Here is a 22,298-nt window from a genome sequence, read left to right on the forward strand (position 1 = left end):
ACTCATTTATGCTTGCTACCATGTAAAACCTCTTGCCCTGCTCTTTCAAGCAGCAATGTTTTATTTATTTGTTTGGAGGGGATTATAAGATTGTCCTTTTTTTTTTATAGAGCAGCAAAAAAAATCTGTAATGACAGCATTGCATCACTTGAGGATTAAGTTGTTTTGTAAGGACAACGCAACATATATATGTAGTCATGTTAAAGTTTATTTGTATAGCACATTTTAAACAGCTTCAGGTGACCAAACTGGTGTCCACGCTATACAAAATATACTATATGTATTACAGCCACTAACAACAATAATTATACATGAAATAAATTATATATGAAAAAAAAAGTAAAAAAAACAACAACAAAAAGACCAGAAAAAGTAGGTTTTTAACAGTGTTTAACAAATGATTGAGAAACTGGGCAGCTCTTATGTGAAAAGATTGTTCCTAGGAGAAAAGGCTCTATCGCCTCTGCTCTTGAACCTAGATCTGGGAATATTCAACAGCAGCTGGTTCTAGATAACAAGGGATTTGCGAGTGTGAGCTCTGAGACCATAAGTAAAATAATAATTGGATCATTTTATGACATTGTTAAGCATGCCTTTCCCTCTTTAATAGGAACACAGACAAATTGGTGATATGGATGGTTGATTTTAAAGGAGCATATTTGCATTGATTCATGTGGCCACTGTATGCAAAAATGTTGTATTTTATCAGCCAGCCTCACTGGAAATAGCTGCAGAAAGAAAGTGATTCTAAAACTGCTTAACCTTTTCAGTGCACTTTCCTAAGGTTTCCTGTTTGTTTGTTCCCACTTCTCTACTCTCCGTTGAGCTCCACACACCAATTTCTCCTCTTTAATTACCTGTGTTGTTTATCACATCTCATGTCCCCTATGCTTTCCTGCTGTGGTCGTTTAGATCGTGTTGAAACTAGAATTGGAGACCAGATAAATCAGGTGTCTTACGGGATTCCTAGAAGCGCTCTGCCATCCGCCACCTCAAAGAAAATGTGCTCTTGTTATAACTTTGCTTGATTGTTTTTGTCTCAGAGTTTGAATTATTTAGTAGAGATCCATTTAGTTTAGATACTGTGTCAGCCTTTCACAAGGAACTCTTGGCCTACTTTGACCCATGACATTAAGAGCTTGATTACTTGACATTTATTCTGTACTCGAGGATAATGGGCAGGAAGGTGGACGATCAAGAGAGAAGCCGCTCCACTTCAGGACCAAAACAAACGGGAACAATGAGTAGCTGTTTTGAGAAAGGTACTTGCTTCCTAATGAGTTGGTAATTTTCTCATATGGACTATTTTCACAAAGAGATACTGAAGCTGTGCAGATTCACTGAGCACCAGAGAGCAGCTCTTTATGTGTAGCATGCTTATTAAAATGGAGCAAAGCTTTATGAACACCACTTCTCTGCTGAGTGAACACAAGCTCAGTCAGTTATATAGCATTTCAAATATGCTAATAATGAGACTGGCTGCTTATGTTTGACCTTGACTTGATTTTGATTTCATTATTTTTTTAAATCGGGGAATCTGAGAAAATGCCGTTATAGTACAAGCAACCTGTTTTTTTTCTTTACGAGTATAATGATTAATTTGCTTCTGTTTTTGTTTCCAAGCTTTAGTACACAAGCCATTGAGACCATGAAGTTAAAGAAAAGTTCATCTTTGAACTTTGAGTTAAATGTTTCTTCAGTTTTCTTTATTTTGAGACTTTCATCATTAAGACTCATTGTGAAGTCACAGTTACCAAGATGTGAGTGAAAAAAAAATTGAACATGGGCAATAAACAGCACGTTTTTGTATCATCTTGTACTAAAAAGTACAAGAAGAATTCATGCTTTATTATCACTGTGACTTCACAATGCAGGTTTTTGGGCTAAACTCAAGAATTTATCTGCAAATTGTGAGAAAATATAAGTGATTTCATTTGATTCAAAGGTTTAAATCTCAACTTCATCAGTCACGTCATCATAATCATACTAACTCTTTTCTAGATGTTACTCAGCACCATAGAGGGAAGGACATGAACTGTAACTTCATGTCCTTCTGTAACACCAGACTCCTGATAACCTCCTGTCGCTGGGGAAAACCTGAGATGGAGAACGTTTACTTCAGAGTGATAGTTGTTCTTAAAATGTTTCAGAACACACAGCTTTTACCACGAAGGTAAGCTGTCTCAGTTTCCAATCTGTGCTGTGCTCTTCACAGTTTTCACCACCAGTTAGCAAGCGGTATGCAAATGTTTGCAGACAAGTTGGCGTCTTTCATAGAAACTACAGCCAATGAAAGCAAACAGCCAAAGCAGTCACAAGGAGGTTTTAGGTGCAGCGCCACATACCACTTTTCCACTGGTTTCACCTAACAACTGGTCAGCGGATATTAACTTTTCCCTAGCAACCGGTGGTTACCAGGGTGTCTCTGATCGGTCACCAGTAGGCTTGCATGACTGATGCCTTAACTGGTTGGTGAAGCAAAAAACAGTGACAGTGCAGTTCACTTAAGCAGTCATCCGACTGCATAAACAGTTGGAATTTTTTATGAATTGTTGTATATTTAAAACCTCTTCCAGTTTACAAGATGGTGACTCTGTAAGAGCCTGTGTGGGAAAGTAACTGGAAGTGCAGTGGACCAATCTGTGATTGATTGTAATCATCTGTATCATGTAAGTCCATGAACAGCTGACTAGCCATCGTTTAGCAGATGTAGTCTATATCTTTGTCTTGTTCATTTAATGGTGTCATTTTGTCATCTGACTGTAAGACGTTGTTCCTCAGTAACCTACAGTTACAAATCACCATTGGTAACAAACAAAACAATCATACAGGGAATTTTGAATTATGTTTGCAGTGTCTGTGGATTTAACGAGTAGATTCACGGTTTCCATACTTATCTCCTCTTTAATACAACGCTTTCTTGGACTCGCAGTCCTTTTCCTTTGGCTGTGGTCATAAATTGTATGATCAGTGCTGCCTCGCCAGCTGACACTGTGGAGGACAATCTGCAAATGTGGAAGGGTAACAGCCTCCAGAACGACCCTGCTAAAGTACTCTATCATATAGAAAGCAAATAAATATCTACTTTCTCTTTCATGACTCAAATCAGTTGTCTTCTTCTGGTCTTGGAGTTTGATGTAAAGCATGCTAAATCCCGAGAGGCTGCTAGTTAGTTGTTCAGAGACTATGAGTGTTGTTCCTTTATTGCTCTAATCTTCAGCGTAACGGTTTGAGCTCCCTCTGCGTGTCTGTTCACTGTCCCGTGGCTCCCAGAGGCTCCACAGCAAGTGGCCTGTTATACTTACTTATCAGTACCTCTCTCCCCCCTCTGCCTCAGTCTGTCTACCCTACTCCTCCTCTTCTTCCCCCTCAACTCCTTCAACTCCCCTCTCGCTGTCATCACTAGCCGTCTGCTACTTAATCCAATTATTCTTCTAAGCTGACACGCTCAGTAACTCACCACAAACTCTTGACGCCCCTGTGCATCAAATCCACACATGTACACACACACACACAGACATTAACACATATGCAAGCAATCTCCTCCACACCTGCTTTCCCATGTACGGCCTGAGACCAAGCCCCGTTACGGCAGTTATATTTTATAGCTGGCTCCTGCAAAGCGAAAATTACAGTGCCTTCTGGCTGCCTTTTTCTGCTAGTTTTTGTCTATTTTCAGGTGTCCTAACAGAGGCTTTGGCCTCTGCTGTCACCGTTTGATTCACTATACCCTTGAGCTGACTCTGTCTATTCCTGTGTGGTGCCCTCCTCTTCCCTGCTATGTGTTTAGCAGTATCTGTCATTGCAGTCACAAAACCTGATGGAGAAGGTCCTGACCCCTCTGTGTCTGTTTGCTTCTCGTGTCAAATATTCCTAATAAATATGACGCATGAGGAAAAACATAAACAGGTTTTATCCTTTAAAGGGATTTTTCGCATGCTAGAATATGGGTTTAAATTATAATCATGGTTAACACCAAGTTACAGTATAAAATACATTTGGACTGTGTTTTGATGTTGTATTTAAAGTCAAGTTTGCACTGGGGCGAGATTTGCAGGAGCCAGTCTACGTGGTTAGGCTACAGATCTCTTGGAAGTCAAATGGGTTTGTTGAAGGCTTAAACAAGACAGCCGCTCGGGAGTGTGTTTTGTGATGTGTGTACCCTCGTATGCGGTTATGTAACACCCTCACTCTCCCTCTCTGCGTTCAGTATTAAAGGCCGTTTATGCCGACAGCCGACAGTTTATGTGCTAAATGCCCATTGGTATGACAGCCTGCATCACTGCATCTTAAAAACTGTAAAGTTGCTTGCGTAAAGTAAATAGTAAATGTGCAGTAGCAGCTATGACAGGGTAATTAATCCCTGCATTCTGCGATTTCACCCCATTGCATATTTTGACAAGTATTTCTGCCACACGGGGCAGCAAGCTTCGCGAAAGGAGCTGTGTTCGGTTGTTTTTGGTGCTGACACAACAACAGTCGAGGGTAACAGATGGGGTTTGGTGCATGCGTATGAGATCCTGTATGTGTGTTTCAGGGTGACCGGGACTAGACCGGCTGCAGTATGTGCTTGATTTAATGTTAGCTGAAGGAGTCTGAGCAGACGTCTCGCTGTCTGTCTGTCTGGAGAAGTTTGGGACACTGTCTCTTTTATTGTAGTTTGATTCTCTGAGAGGAGCAGACAGTTGTCCTGGAAAAAAACAAAACAAATGTCATCTGGTTATCTGGTCAAGAGTTCATGCAGTTTTGTTGGCTGCTTTCCTAAATTACTTTTGGCTGAGCCACTCTTGCTGTTTCACACCTTTGTGGATTTACTGATGTATCTGTGTTAATGTGGAGGCACTCACACTGTCATTGGTGTCTTTATGTTATTTTTCTTTCTGTGCTTAAGATTGCTCGGTGTCTTTTCCTGTGGTGTTGTGTTGTACGACACATACTCTGTGTGGTTACGCATTTCTATATGAACATTCAGGGTAAGTACATTGCAGTTTTGTCCCGGTGCCACTCGCACAAGTGTGATATGAAGGAATCCTGACTCACTCCGGTGTGTAAGTTGCAGCTTTCCCACAGTGACGCACTCGATCCATCTGTGAGCCAAAAACCACCAACACCAGACCCACCTCCATCGCCATCATAGCGGTGTTGCCTACCTCCCACCTCGTGTCGTGCTACATCTCGCTCATACCACTCATTGTAACCTGGCCTGTTTCCCACAGGGGAGTTCTTTCCTGGGGTTGGGGTGGGGTTTGACAAGCAAGGTGGGATGGGATAGGTTGGGGCAGGGTGGGGTTGGTTTCCTCGTCCTCCTCTCGCTCCACCTAGTTTTCTCTCCGTGTCTCAATTTGATGTTCACCTGTTCCTCTTCCTGAATCCTTTGATCATTTCCTTGTCATTGTTTTCTGTCCGTGCTGCTTCTCCTCCTCTGCCCTCCCTCTTCCTTTCTGTCTCTCCATCTCTGCTTCTCACTGCTGCGATTAACCGGGCTCTGTCTTTATGTCGTATGTCCTTTTAGGCCCACGCCGTGCATCGCTGGCTAATCGATCAGGACAGTAGTGTGAGCTCTGAGATGCCGGATGGCCAAGGAGTATGGCACTATGATGATGAAGTAAATATCTGCAACACGTATATCTGGCTTTTCCTCTTTCTTTATATCTATATGTATTTATATATATTATGTATTTATGACAAATGTTGTATCTGTCACTTAAAGTTTGTGTCACTGTTGTTGCTCTGCTGTTGTTGTTGTTTTTTATCTTTATCTCTCTTGTTTCTTTTTGTGATGTGTTGCTTTATGGTACCGTAGTTCTGATTCCTTTGACTTTCTAGTGTTGCCGTTGTGATGTGAGCTGATTCAGTCAGGTGTCGTGGGATCAGGCTGGAGCTTTTTCTTTGTTCCTGTCTTTGCTTGACGTATCGTACTAACGTGCTGTTCCTAATTTATTTGATTTGGTTTGTTATTGTTTTTGCGTTCCTTCTTTTCAGTTAAACGTAATATATATATATAACCTTAGTGTGTATTTGTGTGGATATTAATCTGGATATCGTCTCTGTGATTTCTCTGAAATTAATGTTCTCAAGCAGCATATTACAAGACAAGAGTCCACGGGGAAAATATAGCTTTGATGTACTTTTCAAATGCTTCATACGAGTTACAAATAGGTATGCGCTTCCTGCTATGAAAAAAAAGTACTTTGCACAACAGTTCACAGTAGAGATAACAGACAACAGTCCAAGTATTTTTCCTGTGGGTTCTTCTGATTTCTAAAATATGCTTGTGTCATTCTGTGTTCGTGTTTAGGGTTAGTTTAAAGTTCGTGTGGGTGTGTGTGAGAGCGAGAGTGCGGGGATGTGCTTTGGTCGGGAGTTGATCTCTTTGTTCTGTGAGTTTGTGTGCATGCTTTTCCGTCCTTGCATGGCTTCGATCTGTGTATTAGAAGAAAGTCTGAATGTCTGTCCTGTGATGTTCCTGTTAAGTGCTGTCAGTGTTGTGGTCTTGCCTGGTTGCCTGCCTTTGCCCGTGCCTTTGATGTGTCAGTGTTGTGTATTGTGTCTGTGCGTATTTTATGTGTCACTATGTTTGTCATGTGCTGTTCCTGTGTTTTGTCTGTTTTTATCTGTTTAAACAGTCTGGGATAGGTTTGCCCAAGGTGTTATTGCACCACATCTAGTAGATGATCTTGAATCCGTTGTCACTTGTTGGAGGAAAGATCATCTAAGTGCAATAAGGCTGCTGGGAAACTTGCTCCAGACGACTCTTGCCCCTGATGATTTCCCCTCAGATCCTAGCTCCCCCTTGCACCCGTGTGAAATTCCTAAAGCTATTCTCCTTACCTCCATATTGCTCCCAAACACTTTGGAGCACTATTGGGTTACCCTTCACAGAAACCCAGTTAAACTTTTCTCATCTTACACAGTTAAGTACGTAAACCATTTGGAAGTGCAGCGACTTAAGAACAAATATATAAAAAAAACAAAAACAAGGTGAGCTGAGCACATTGAACACCGTCAAGAAAACACACCATCATGAAAAGCAGCCCAGCATACAACAATATGGAGTCCTTCCCTTGGTTATGCTCTTGAATGCGTGTGCACTGGCCAGTTGTATTTTTCCTTTATTGTTTTGAATGTTCTTTTATCTTTTGTTTGAATGTGTGAAAGCTGATATTTTATTTATTTATTTCTCTCTGTCACAGCTAGAAATATATTGTTAGGTTTGTAGTCATTGTCCATATAGAGCCAGTGTTGCGTTTATCTGGTTATAAATATTACCACTTTGGAAAAACCCTGATGGCTTACGTAAACATAATAATCATCAAGTGGGTTGTACAAAAAGTCTTTTTGGGAAGGGTTACTGTGATTGCTGGCTGTAAGCATGAACATTTAAGCACCTGTTACCTGAGTAAAAGTCTTCTCATGTGCACTTAGCTATTGCAGCAGAGGAAAGCAGTAGTGGCATAAACCAAACTCCTGCAAAAAGATGTCTGCTTCCCACTTATCAGTCTCTAACACTGTAGATATGAAAATGTAATAAAACTGACAAAATCTAACAAAGCAACAAATGTGAGGATTTTGATTATTCAGGTTCTAAACAACTAGTTTGTTTTAACTCATTTTTGCATCTTGGCCACTACCATGTTGATTTTTAGGAGTCAGGAATTCTGGCAAGCTAACACATAAAGCTTTATTAGCGATTTGCATCCATATAGATCTTGTAACTGCATGTGATGATCATCACACAGACAAAAATATATACAAATAAACATCCAAATATAATAATAAAATTTCACTAGCCAAAAGTGGAGCACTCATGTGCAATTAAAGATATAGCAAGCAATAAATCTGGCCAGGTCATTGCATCAAAAGGCACTAAAAGACACCAAAACCTTAAAAAGGTCCAGTTCAGTGATTCCATAGTTAGTTAGTGAAGAAGCCTATCAGAAGCCTCACAGCTTCAGCCATCTTTGCTAGCATCTGCGTGTTTGTCAGAACAGCCACTCATCTATTATTGTACACTTTAAGAACAAATTTTAAGCCTGGAAAAAAAGGCCAAACTGTAAACACATTTCTGCTGTTATGTTGGGCCTTATAACATCAGTCTGAGTCACGTTTGGAGGACATTTGAAGAACTGTCTTAAACATAAATGCAAAGAAGAGAAATCAGAATTCACTTTTGAGCTACAAAAGCAAGACTCACAGCTACAATAGGTTAACTTGTTTAGTGCTAAACATGACATGTGGTCTTTCTCACAGTTTGGCTACAAGCAGCTTCTTTTTTTCCCCCAATTTTGTTTTTGTAAAGCTTTGCTGGTGTGTACAAATAATTCTTGCAACTGAACAACCAGCCAATCAAATGTAAAGACTTTCTGGGTGAACCAGAATAACTACTTCTTTCATGCAAATACTTCACAATTAGCAGTGAACTGGATGTGTGTCATATATTAAAATCATAGTAACTTTGTTTTATGACCTGGTCAGACCTAGTTTTAGCACACAAAAATCCAGCCCTTCATCCAGTGCTCCACCATACCCTGCCCCTCCTGTACACAGATTTGTGAGATGTCAAAGGTCTGTGTAAAGCCCCAACCCTTGTGCCACCATTGATAGTAACTAGGGCTGGGCCGGGCCGGGCTGGAGAATATCCCTTATCATCCCACAGCTCTAATTACCCCTCAGTGAGTCCTTGGAGACAGATGCTCAGACAGCCAAGCCCCATTCGTCACAGTACGGCTGCATTGTAGATTTAATATGAAATAAAGCAAACTATCACACCCTGCTCTGTCACATAAATTCTCCTCCGTCTCAGTTTCTTTTTTCCAGCTGCTCCCTGGCCCACTGTAGATGTAGACTACATTAGGAAGCCCATTCATATCCAGCCACCAGCAGTTGGCTGTAATTTGTTTCGGCTAGGGGGGCAGAGTGTAATTTACATGTGAAAGGCCACGGCGCATTCAAATATTGTAACTCTGGTTTTTGTCCCAGGGTTACTGATACCAGCTTCACAGAATTCAGATTAAAGGTTTACTGCTATTGTGCCAGACTGCAGAAGTCGTGTAATGTCTCAGTTGGCCTCAGCCCAACGTTAAAGAGGAGACAGGAGAGCAGGACTCTCCTCGTCTTGCTGACCCATTAGGAACTGATCATTTCTGGCTTTTTGCTATAGTGAGATCCCTCACGGGAACAATCTGGCCTGTAAAGAATACTTTCAGTGGAGCCATACTAAGCTAGGTAACTACTGAATATGTATGTCCCTCATCCACTCTTTTATAAATCAAAATGTTGTTTCCATTCTACGTAAGCGTAAATATACATTTCTGACAGGATAACCTTAAGGCTGAACTTTTAAAGATTTAATGAAGCCAGGACCAGATGTCTCTTTCTGCTCACACGTTTTTTAAAACTTTTTTTTTTTAGCTTAACCCCACAATATTACACTCCTCTGTTTATGGGATTATTTGTCTTCAAATGATGACTTCCATAACTCAAATACCTTTACCCACTACTTATTTTGAATACTTTTTTTTTTTTTTTTTTTACATTGGTTGGACTTTCCAACTGCACTATTTGTTTTTGTTTGTGTCCATTTAAACCCAAAGGCATCTTAGATATCATCATCACTATTTATATGTATCCATACCTGACAAAAAGACAGTGAGAGAGAGAGAATGTGAGCAACAATTAATGTGCATGCATGCGTGCATGTGCATGTGTTTAAGATGAATGCGCAGAGTGCATGGTTAAAGGTGGAAGTATACTCCAAAAAGAAAATGCCCGCTGAAAGCCCTCTGCGATCAACAGTTTGTTAGATACTTTATGATTTTATACACAGGAGGTGTAATGGTGGGCACAGCTTCCCCGTCCTCAACATGTACCCATATTCTTACTTCCATGCTGTCTGCATTATCAGTGATGAAGACCTGGTGACCTGCCTAAAAATAGTTCCAGCAGAGAAGGACTGAAATAAAAAGTGAAAAAGTGAAATACATATATATATATATATATTAACAATGGCCAGGATACATCGCCTCAGCGTTTCACAGACAGAATCTCCCTGTTTGACATTTTCACGTGAACCCCGTTAATGCTCAGCGCAGACCAGGGGAGGAAATCCAGTCTCTCTGCTCTCTACACCAGTGATATTCAGTCATGTTCATATGGTTTCATTTGAATTTACAAACAGGTAAAACAGGCTATAGCTATACCTCGACAGCTTTTAATCACAAGGAAGTAAATAAGATGCTCAAACAAATTCAGACACTCTAAGTGCATTTTGTTATGCAGCATTTTATTTTCATTCATTCATCACCATAAAAATATCTTAATAAACATAGTAGATTGTGTCATTAAATCAGTTCCTGTTATTGTAAAACATCTGCAAGTCTCTTCCTGTATTTTAGTTTAGGCCAACTCTACCAGAAGTTCAAATTAAAGAGCCAGAAAAAAGTGATTTGGCTTAAGATATCTGGTTAAAGTTTCAGAATAAAGTTGTTTATAAGTACAAGACATGAACAACCTATCACATGGTTTGTAATCAGGTTGTGTTTCTGATTTCTGACTAATTTCTGATATTTATGGCCACCTCAACCTGGTTCTTCAGAAAAAAGCAAAAGGAGCTTGATGGAAATTTGTGTCTGCCTTGGGCCCCTAATGGTTTGGACAGAGTTGCATATCTGCCACATTTGATTGTACATCCAGGTTCAAATGCACTCACCCTACTTTAATTACCAGCATCTCTCAACAACTGTTGTAAGAAAATATATAAACATCTAAACTTCCCTACAAACATTGTTTGATGATACGTTGTTTGATGATATGTTGCACGACATTGTTCAGTTTGAGTATACCGCTGCCCGAATTGAATGCTTGCATTATGGAAGGTTGCTGTGAGCTACGTACACCCCTCAGCCACAACATTAAAGCTACTGACAGGAGAAAGGAATATCAATACTTCAGTTTCAGGAAAATACTTCTCCTTTTGCTTTTATGCAGATCTTACTTAAATATATGCCACCAACTGTCCACTTGTACCAAGCAGAGCCCATATGGCAATGGCAGCAGCATTTCCCAGCAGAACGCTGACCTCTGCCGCAGCCTAAAAATGAACAGGAATTAAAGTTAGGACCGAGAACCCAAAGTATTGACCAAGCTTTAAGCTTCCAAGATCCTAATCCAACTAATTATCCCCAGGAACGTCAGAACAAGCCCAATACAAAAAGGCCACAACCCATAACCCACAGGATCCAAATGATCAGCTGCCAACATCCCAGTGCCTGGCACAGCAGACACCCCCAGAGGTCCTGTGGACCCGTTTTGGCAGTATGATGGGGGCTGACACAATATTAGGCAGGTGGTGGTTTTAATGTTGTGGTTGATTGGGGTATGTGTGAGTGCTGAATGAAAAGGGTGTGTGTTATGCACCTGCATGTAATGCGCTGTGTGTGTGTGTGTGTGTGTGGTGTTAATTAATGCAGGTATTTCTATAAGTGTGTGAGTGTTTGGATCTGTAGATGTAAGGCAGCGCTAAAGTTGAGTAGAGGCAGCTGAGTGATTGACTCCAGCTTTAAAAGACTTCTTTGGACTCCACTTGCACTGATTGATAAGAGCGTCTCCCTTAATTGCAACATCTGTCCCCTGAGGCAAGATATTAAATGCTGAAGTGGAAAACGACGTGATAGACACATCAAATATGTATTCATTTTTTAATCAAGAGCAGTCTGTGCATTTGGGTATGAATGGGTCATTTACTGCTGTTGGCAGTCGCTCCACCAGTTTAGTTTCAATAACATAATGACAGGAAGTTTATGCATATAGAGTTGTGGGAGTCTGACTCAGCAAAGCAATGCAGATTATGCTGTCATACTGTCAACAAGACTGTGCAACAAATGAAGATGTTGTGCACAAATCCACTGCAGCACAGACTCACTGACGCTCCCAAGGCGTGTTTATTTATCACCGGACCCCTTTGTTTCCGCTTTGTTGCGCACCTCTTGCTCTTTCCACTCGTCTCCTCTTTCATCTTTGGATTCTTTGCTGCTTCCTCTCTCTGGGGTGAGGAATGGGACTGATGGTGCAAGGCAAACCGAAAACAAATGTTTGGAAATGTCACTGTCCCTGTACAAATGTTAATGACACAATGACTACAAGACCTAGACCGGTTTAAAACATACCCCAGTGCAGAAAGACACGGGCAGTCACTGTGTGCCTCCATTTGCATATAATCCTGTTTAAAGTGTATTAATAAATTATTTTGTAACTCTACTTTTTTCAGTCATACTTTAACTGAACTCATTTTGCTGAGTTTGGTCCTTTTGTTATGTAACCATCTGACATACCAGGAAATTAAATGGAAAACAGAAGAAGATAATGCAGTAACAATTTAGCTAGGTAGCTGTCACAACAGTGTAGTAACTATGCAGTTACCACATAAACAATATACAAAGTTTGTTAAAGATAAATTTCTGAAAAGTAACCTGCTGACTTGAACTTGAACGGTATTTATGTCTTTGTATGAGTTAGCTGATTAATAACAAGAAATTGCCCTCTTATTATTGTTTTTATTATTTTAAAAATGGCTTTAGTTTAGTTTGCCTACATAAAAGAAAAACTAAACTCTTATTGACACATTGTAACCTTCATCAAGAAAGCTCTAAAATAATTAGACATTAAAGACAGAAGCTAAGTAACAATAAAATGTTATGTAGTGTTTACTTCTTGCTCTGCTTCTCTTTCTCAGAGGAACAATGGAGTTTATATTCTTCAGGGTCTTACAATCTTATTGCATTATGTCCAACTTAAATTGAGTTAAATCAGCATTGGCAGGTGAACTTGTCGTCCTGGTGGGGTTCGTATCTTGTAGTTTCAGGACAGTACATTAGTTCTGAATAGAGTCTAAAAACTCAGGCCACTTCACCTCTATGTCTATTAATCAGACTGATTGAATTATGGTCTGGCTGCTCAGATTCTGTCTGAGGCTGACTCAAACCCAGTAGTGAGTGATGGTGAAGATTCCTTATTTTCTCAGCAAGAGCTCCGGCACTGCGTACATACAAAAGAAGAGAGAGAGACATGGAGAGTTGTGAAGACATATTCTCTCCACAGTGATTCTCTTTCTCTCGCCTGGTGCACATCCTCCCTCTGTATTTCCCTGACTCTACTTGTCCACTTATGAAGATTAATAGGAGCCCGTTCCTGTGCTGACATATTGCGGCTGTCATTCTTCTCTATTGCTTTCATCTTTTCTGCTATCCTTCCTCGAGTATTTCTAACTTCCTGTTTTTTGTCTTCCACAGGTCAGTCTGGCTTTGTCACATTGAGGTGCATGTGCGTTTGTTCAGGTGACCGTACGCCTGACTATGTATGTATATGAGCGTGAGCTACCTATGCTGAATTAAATAGCTCTTTTCTCAGTTCAGAAGCCAGGCAAGCTTAATGTGTGGAGGTGCTGAAGTACAGGATAAGCCACTGAATGTGTGTGTTTTGTGTGTGTACTTGTGGGTGTGTGTGTGAGAGAGAGAGACTGTAAGGTTTTTGCCAAGGCTGCAGTATCAGCCCAACCCACCCCATCCCTGATATGAAGCTGCTACTGGCCAAAGCTGCAGAGCATTGTGCTGCCACTAGAGGGGCATTACAGCATACTGAACCTGTGCAACCTTACATAGAAAAAGCATTATGTTGGAATTCAAAGAGAATATGGTATAGAGTTTTTCATTATGACTGATAATGACCTTGTTTTCTGCTTTGAAAATGTTGCCTTCAGAGAATGCATTTTGTTATTTTTACTTACTTTACTATTTTTTTTCTTTTTTTCCAAATGAATCCTCTCCGGTTTCCACCAGTATAGTTCCTACTGCTATTGCTACTTCATATGTTTGATCCTAAAATGCTAACTTTAGGTCTGTCGTGTGAAATAGTGAGAATAGGTACAGACTACAGTGTGTGACTTTTTTTCTTTACAGTTTTTTTTCTCTCTGATCACTGTTCTCTGAAGCATCAGGACACGGGCAATAAACCACCACAAGCACCACACGTGGACAGTCGCAACCCTTTATCCTGCAAACAAGAGGAGTGTGACACAGGGTGCAGAGGGCATGTCTGTCTCCAACTTAAATCAACCCTGTTACAAAACAGCAGTGTGGCCTGAGCTCAATAATGACCTGAAATCACTCTCAGTTAGATCTCTGCCTCTTTAAGAGAATAAATAAGAATACATCTTTGTGCAAGGGTGTAAGAGTTACAGCCTAGATGAGGACTAAATGATCGATAACACAGCTTTAAAAACTTTCATCTGCATTAGAAATAAAGCACAGCAATGCTTTACATATATTTATCCTTGTTGAATCTTTCATCCGTTATTAGCTTTTAAAGGTTGAGTCTATGTGACGAATCAAATGGGATCATTTTGTCTAAAATAAGGAAGTCCTAGAAAATGCCAGCATAGAGGACATAAAGATCAAATTGTTTGGAAATCACCGATATTGGATGGGCCATGTTTGCCGCATGGATGATGACTGGCCAATCAAACCCTGATAAATGGGCAGCTGGCTGAAGGGACAAGAAAAGTTGGTCGGCCACTAGTTCGCTATGAGGCCACCTGCAAGAGTGCTCTTAATAGCAGGGACGCTATCAAAGATTTAAGCTGTATGGTTAGTAATCAGAACAAGTGAAGAGTTCTGACCCACAACATCTGTCACACAGTTGACTTAAAAAGGAAGAAAAGTCTTGCAGGAAAGCCTGCAAAGCACCATAATCAAAAATCCTATTATAATACTTCATAAACTATTGACTACTTGATTGCCTTACTGTGTCATGCCCAACCAAACTTTGTAACAGTAGGAGTAACAATGACACTTTTAAGCTGACTGCACCTGCTGAGAAAAACTCAGGTGGGTTTCATCACTCACTTAATTCTGCCACACCTTTGGGATAAAAAGTCTTATCAACAAGGATCTGAGAGGTTATCATTCTTCCCCTCATATAATTTGCGTTACTCTCTGCTGGCTTGGCAAGAGTACGCTGATGTTAGAGTTGCAGTCCCTTTTCTTGGAGAAGCATGGGATAATTTGTCATGTCTTCATGGGCATTAGTACTCGTTGTCCACTGCCTCAACATTCTTTTTCACTGGAGCTCTCGTCACTGTCCAAACTCAATTCTGTGGACAGCACAGACGTCCCACGTGATGTTTTTGCCCAGGTCACGGTCCAGTGGTACTGAGTAGTGTATAGCCTCCTTTCTGCCATGCCCCCTCCTTCATCTCGCCTACTAGCATTTATCTCTCTGCATGGTTTTGGCAGCGATGTGCTTTTCCCAGCATTTAGCCAGGAGAGGGAGAGAGGAGGGGAGAGGGAGAGAAAAGGAGGTCCTTTCAAGCGAGGAATGACGGACGTTTTATTAAAAGAGGCAGGGCCTTTTGAGAGCCTGGCCCCTCCGTGCTCCCCCCCACCCCTCCACCCCATGTGTCTGGCCCCATTGTCACTGGGCGGTGGCAGCAACCCCCCCACCGGGCGCTTTGTCACTGTAAGTCACCTCGCAGACTGAAACGGACCCACTTGGAAAAAACACACCCATTCGCCACAGTAACTCTGCACTATTCTGGTATTCTGCCTGGTCTTAGAAAAAAATTGATTGTCTGGCTGTCACAAAACATACAGGAGACACAGCGATGGGCGTGACATGCGGGCAAGCAGGGACAGAAGAAAGGAGGGATAAAGTTGGGGTGACACAGAGTGTCGGGGTGCAACAAATGTGAAAGGTGGAGGGGACAGAAGAGGTGGACAGCAGAGCAGAGTGTGATGGAAGACCGAAAAAGGGCACGAAACGGGTGGGGTACATGAGAAAAGTATGGATAGTTCCAAATATGAGTGGAAATGGAGCCGAGAAGGAACACGGATGGAGGCAGGAAATCCACGGGCAGAGTGTGGGGGTGCCCGTTTGTTTTCGGCTGCGTGTGAAATGTGTGTCCTTAGATACAGGCAGCATTCCTCCAGAGATAAACCCCTGGGCCCCCCATCCCCTCAACCCCCACCCTACCCAATATCTCCACCCACCATGCTTACTCAAGTGTGTGTGTCTGGGCGTGTGTATATGTGTGTGTGTGTGTGAGTGGTTTTCGTGTTTACGTTGGATGGGGGTCTACGTGCCCTGTACCGCAGCACTTGCAGGGGGCAACAGAAAAGACAGCTGTGTGTTTGAGAGAAACAGAAAACGTAAGAAAGAGAGAGTGGAGGGCCAACAGGCATGCCAGTCAAGAGCGTCACTTTTGGAGTGAGTACACAGACTCTGCTGTTCTCTGTCTCACCTTCTTCTTGCTGCACTCGTACTATATCTCTTGTCCTGTAACTATTCCTGTCTCTTCATATGACTTGTCTCCAACTATATGTCTCTCTAATACTCATTCTGCTGTCTTTTTTAATAGCATTTTGCTCTACTGTAAAATCATTGCATTTTCTCAGCTGTAATGCACCTGCCAGCGTTCCCTGTCTTAACCTTTCTACATCACACTGTGATGGTCCAGTACCTTTTTCTCGCTGGCTTTGCTCCCTGTTTTAAATCCTTTCCTTTCATATTTCCTTCATCCTACACATGAATATTGATGTATTGGTATTTGTTTCAGCTCATTTTATTCAGCACACGGCTCTTTCTGTTGGCTGTCTGTTTGCAAAGTGCCATTCTTATTCTCTGTCTGTCCACATTAACTGTTTGGGAGCGTTGTCTTCAGCGCTGCTTTCACTGCCTCTGCTTTTCAGTCCTGAACAGGGCCTTGTTTTTAAGAAGAGAAAAAGTAACACAAGTCCTGGAGGAGTAAACATTCATTCTGCTCATTGAGAATCTGATCTGTTCTTTATGGACTACACACCAGCTTTATGCGGTTTTAATCAAACATCTATAGAGGTGATTGAGTGCTAGAAAAACAGCCTATTTAGACATGGGAGTGAGTTTGGTTGCTTGGGAGTATCTTTGAGAATTGTCATGCATGTGCACCCAAGATTAGTGTAAGTGCGTATACATGTGGGTGTGTATCATGTTCTGTTTCCAACCTTAATCTTGTTTTTGACTTAATTTGTCTGTTTGATGTTCAGATTGTACCAGGATTAGCTGCGGTAAGTAAACCAGAGGTCGGTAAAACTGATTAGAGGGTCGGTTAATGAGAGCTTTAAGTGTGGTTTTCATGTGCTCACCCAGTGCAGGTAATGGAAACACAGGGCACAGACTCACAAGGCCTTACTACTTGAGTTTGTGTGCTTATTTTGTGTCTCCTGGAGTTTATCTGCAGTAAAAGAAGAAGTGATTGTAAGAGTTTACTCTTGACGATGCAGCTTCTATGTGTAGTTTATTGGCGTGAGGATGAACTACAGATATAGTCACCATGCAGTCAGTGAAGTTTAAACTTCTCAGAACCATCCACTGTCTGGAGGGTTTTTTCACTTCTATTAGTGTCTGCACAATTATACCTTCCAAAGTGAATTGCCAAATAGAAAAAGTAACTAATAAAGGGTAAATATATAAAGTAAAGTTGGGCTTTTATCCTCTCTGAGATCCAAGTCTTCATCAATGATGAAAAGAAACCCTGATCTGAATATAAAATTTGTGGAGTCTTGGCAATAAGGGAGCAAACATAGATGAATTTTAACTGACGTGTTTTGGTTACAAAACTGTTTGATTATATTCCAAAAGTCACTTTATTTTTCTTTATAATATAATATAATATAATATAATATAATATAATATAATATAATATTAGGGGTAAGGCTATGTTTACTTACTTGCTAAAAGTACTCTATATTTTTAAAAATGAATTACGAAGAAGACCCCTTTCTTGCTATCTCTAACTGCTACTTTTAACATCTAGGAAGCATTTAAATGCTGCAGCTGGTTAAGATGTTAAAAATGTGTGGTTTTGCGCATCAGTAGTTTAATTTATGAGAAAAACATGAAGTCCATATAAAATTATTGCATATTTTATAGGTAAATTCAGGGAAAATGCAATAGTTACTATTACAGTCATATAAATGTGGTCAGAAAAATACAATGTTTCCAGTTTAAAAAAAAATTGGAGTTGTAATGTAAATGTAATAAAAAAAAAAAGTGTAAAAGCCCAGCAAAAAAACAAAACAAAAAACCTACAACATGAGGTTTACTGGGTTTCTGTAGCTATTGATTAAGCTGCAATACTGAAGCAATACTCCGTGTACAACAAAGATTTATACAAAGGCAGTTCTATAGTGGTAGATTTAAAAATAAATAAATAAATAAATAAATAAATATAGATATAATATATATATGTGTGTGTGTGTGTGTGTGTGTGCGTGAGAGTGTGTGTTTGCAATCAGTTGCAAAACCTATTGTCATCCTATGGCTTTCACTCCCTTTGTCCTCTGTCAAAAACATCACAATAACCATGGCAATAATAACCATGACAATCTCATCTACAAATGCAGAGGCTTCAGCAGGCCCAAATATAAAGAGACAATCATCGAGTTTGGCAGGGACAAACAGTGGGCTGTGGAGTGGGACGGGGGGCTCGGAGTGTGAGAAAGTAAATAGTAAAAATGGGACAATACGCTTTGTCACATACAAGGAATATCCGCAGAGAGACAAATGATTGGACGGGGGGCACATTTACATGCAGACAGACAGAGCTGAGTTGGGGAATGTAACAGCTTCATCCCAGTTGTGCCCCTCTCATTCGTTTCCTGTTAATGTGTCCAGAACCCAGCAGTCCTGAGGGTCTCCATCTGACAGACTCTGCACTTGCTACATCTCTTCAGACAGAAACAACCTGCTGCCTGCTCAAGCACTCCAGGCAGCCTGAGATCTAAAGGCAAAGAGGGAGAGCACAGAAAAAGGGACAGAGGGGAAAAAAAAAAAAGATTTTCTGAGCAAATGCAAGTCAGCAGAAAATAGTGTTGAAATTGCTGTTTAAGCATTTTGCTTTGAATTTCCATATCTGTTTTTCAGTGTCGCCCCAAAATGTACAGAAACTCCCAGATTTCAGTGTTAGCCCAAACACATCGAGACACTGAGTTTAGGAGACATCATCTAGAGTTTGGTGTGCTTACACAGTTCACGTTGTTTAAAGTTCAGGAAATTATTATTGCAAGAAAAGCAGTACTTGTGACACACTGAACATACGCAGGCACCTTATTTTAGCCTTTCTGCTGGTAGCACTAATAGCTGTGGTGGCACTTAAAATATTTATGATTTGCACCTGGTGCTGTGTCTGCAGATTCATACTGTGCTGTTTGCATACCTGTGTGTAAGTGTGTGTATGCGTGTGTTAGCATGTTTCAGAGGAAGGGGACTGTGTCTGTTTTGTAGATTTTGTGCTAATTTTGATAGAAATATTGAGATTTTCTGAAACTGGTTATAAGTCTGATTATTTTGTTGACATCCCGTGGAAGAGATTCAGGATTTGTCTGTTGATTGTACTCGTAAAATATTTTGAGTTCTTTCTTTTTTGAGTGTGAGAATAGGCCAGACTCGGGCTAACCAGTCTAGAATCAGTGATTGCTAAAATAAATAAGATCCACCACTAAAGACATCAAAAAGAAAAAAAGGGTGCAATAAAAGTTTTTGGCAGATACAGACTAACCTTTAAGGGGTCACAAACAAAGAGGATGCCAAGTACCAATGTTTTCTACTTTCTCTACCAAAATATAATGATTTTAGCAATCGAATGATTAAGACAGGATGGTTTCAGTGTGCTTCAGTCTATTTTAGTAACAAAAACTGATTTAATACAGAAACTGCAAAGAGCTAACAGCTGAATAGTTTACAGATTTATTGTAGATGAATGGCTGTTTTCCTGAATTATGCTGTTGGATTTCTATTAGAAGTATCTGGTACTCTCCAGCAGGCAGACTTCCCATTCATGCCTTGCATTGTTTTTACTTCCCCATTCAGTCTGACTTCATCCAGACTGGTCATAAAAACCCTTTAATGTGAAATAGCTGCAAAAAGAAAATAGTGAATGTTCAGGTGAGTTTTAGGGCCTCAGTCGATGGGATAGGAAATTAATATCCGACACGTGCATACAAGCACATATGCACACCATTGAGTCTTTGAACACTGCAGTCCACTGGCGAGGGGATGATGTCATCCTGTCTGCTGCAAAACCAGCAGAGGAGGCAAGCGAAGGTGGGGGGGATAGACGGGTAAGGAGCAGGGGGTAGAGGAGGGAAAGAAAGCAACAGGAAAGAAAAGCCGAGATAGGGGCAGGGCGAGTAGGGGAGCTCAGGGAAGAGGATTTTCTGTGATGAGTGATGATAGGGGAATAATTTTACTTGGTAATTTTGAGCTTCATTATAACGAGCCTTGCACTGTCTCAGCCCGAGGACAGCTGCATGCACACTGCATGACACCGTGCGTTGATACTGCTAATGTTAACCATGGAGCTTCTGAGCAGGTTATTGTCTGCGTCGTTTGCTTCAAGCAGTATGATTAATGTGTCTGCTCATTTCTGCGCAGCCCAGGAGTCATAAGCTCGTCCATTCTCTTTGGGAATAATCGTGGAGGGATTCATTCATCTAACTCGTAACACGATCCAGCAGAGTGCAACACGAGAAAAACCACACGGCAGCTTTTAGACTGCATGTGTTTTCTCTGCTCTGTGTATGAGCTCTGTACCTGCTTGTCTCTGAGTTTGGCAGATGGGTGCGGTTACCCTGCATCTTTATCTTAGCACACCACACACTCACTTCTTGACGCAAGCAGATAGTTAGAGAAACATACAGACACATATGAGCCTGCAGGACTAGGAAAGCCTCACCTTAAAGAGAAGCAATGGGGTGGGTGGCAGTGGTCTGAGTCCAAGATGGGTTGGACAACTGTAGAGGGGCCTCAGGGGTCACTATGGTGTTACCATTTGCTGTGAGACCATGTATATTGTGTTGAGTGTGTGTTTGCATCAGCTGTATTTGCTTTTACTTTGATGAGAGTGTCTCTGTGTGTCACCATGGTCTGCAAACCTCGCATGCAACAGAAACCTCACATGCACTCTGTTACATTATGTAAATTTTGTGCCGTCTGTTATTTATATCTAACTGTTGCATAGACATGCGCAAGTTTAACTAAATGAGATATGGGCAATTATTAAAGGTACAACCTCTATTTAAATTACATTAATGAAATGAATAAAGGGAGGTATGCACGTGTGTTTAGAGTGTGGTGATCAGAACTCCAGTGACAGGTGTTTGTGTGTGGAGGTCAGTCTGATCGCAGCTGTGTAGAGGGAGGGGGTTTGTGGGTTGTTATCTTCTTCAAAGTGAAAGAGGATGAGAAAGTCTTGGAGTAACTCAACAGGAAGATGGTGAACCAAGTTAACTTAGGATCTGTGAGTATTAAAACAGTCACCTATAACTAATCATTTATTCCTAATTATAAGTGTATTATGTTTATTTTTATTGCTTTTTGATTTTGATATTTCTTCTGTAAATATAACTGCCATGAAGTAAGATCTTAAAATCATATCATGTATTTATAAGTCAGTTTGCTTTCGGGTACATCCATGATTTGTTTTCTTTTATTGTGGGACTATCTAACTGGCACTTTCCCTTTTAAAACACACATGTATATGACTCAGAGAAGTTGTACTGCAACTCCAGAGCAAATGGCTCTGGAGGAGTGGGTGTACTCAGAAGCCCAGTGTTTAATACTTACGCTCAGGGTGCTGCTTGCTGCACGAGGTTCATCTGATAAGTGGAAACTTTGCCACTGAGTAGATTTCATCTCTGATACTCAGGACTGTTGTTTTGCTGCCACAGTCAGCTGGAAGCGGCTTTTCCTTTAAAGGTTTTCTGTTTCCCTTCCATTGTCGTTTCTCCTCTTTTTTTCTTTTTTGTTTTAAAGTGACCTCTCTCTTTGCGCAGCGCTGTGCCATTGGTGTCATGCTGAGGGTGTGTGGTGTCATTTGTTGCTATGCCTCTACTTCAGGCATGTGGATCCTTTCTCTTTTATACCCTGGCCTGCTCTCTCTCTGTCAAAAGAGGACCAACAACCCTGTCACTACAATAGTCAACACAGCATAAAGCACTGAGGAAACCATCTTTTGTAGTGCGCAGCAGCATTTGGTGTTTTTCTTTTGGAACAGAAAAAGAGGGATTTGTACAGTCAATTTATTATTTGTGTTTATGCAAATGCATACAGTGAACGGCTGTTTATTCTTCTTGACCAGCATGTTGAGATGTCCATTCAGATGGGAAGAGGATGTAGGGAAGGGATAGCCAAGAGAGGAGATTATGTAAATGAAATAAAAAGGTGTGGGGCTTTGCTGCAGTCGACTTTCTCCCTGTGGTTCTCCCTCGGTC

The 22,298-nt window shown here is 40.9% G+C and overlaps 1 protein-coding gene across 17 annotated transcripts in view; it reads left to right on the forward strand.

The window, feature by feature from the left end:
* Positions 1-22,298, forward strand: part of ank1a (ankyrin 1, erythrocytic a) — a 101,083-nt gene that overhangs the window by 34,829 nt on the left and 43,956 nt on the right. For 12 of the 17 annotated variants that reach the window (XM_085179280.1, XM_085179282.1, XM_085179285.1 and 9 more), the window contains exon 3: positions 5,513-5,605. The exons of 2 other annotated variants lie outside the window; for them this stretch is intronic. In XM_085179280.1, the coding sequence (XP_085035406.1) occupies positions 5,513-5,605 (93 nt within the window). Of the gene's footprint in view, positions 1-5,512; positions 5,606-5,633; positions 21,326-22,298 lie in introns of those variants that run through there. 3 more of the 17 variants (XM_085179292.1, XM_085179290.1, XM_085179293.1) reach the window with 3 other exon arrangements.

This window comes from Neolamprologus multifasciatus, chromosome 12, assembly GCF_963576455.1.
Source record: "Neolamprologus multifasciatus chromosome 12, fNeoMul1.2, whole genome shotgun sequence".
In the NCBI taxonomy this organism is placed as follows: Eukaryota; Metazoa; Chordata; class Actinopteri; order Cichliformes; family Cichlidae; genus Neolamprologus; species Neolamprologus multifasciatus.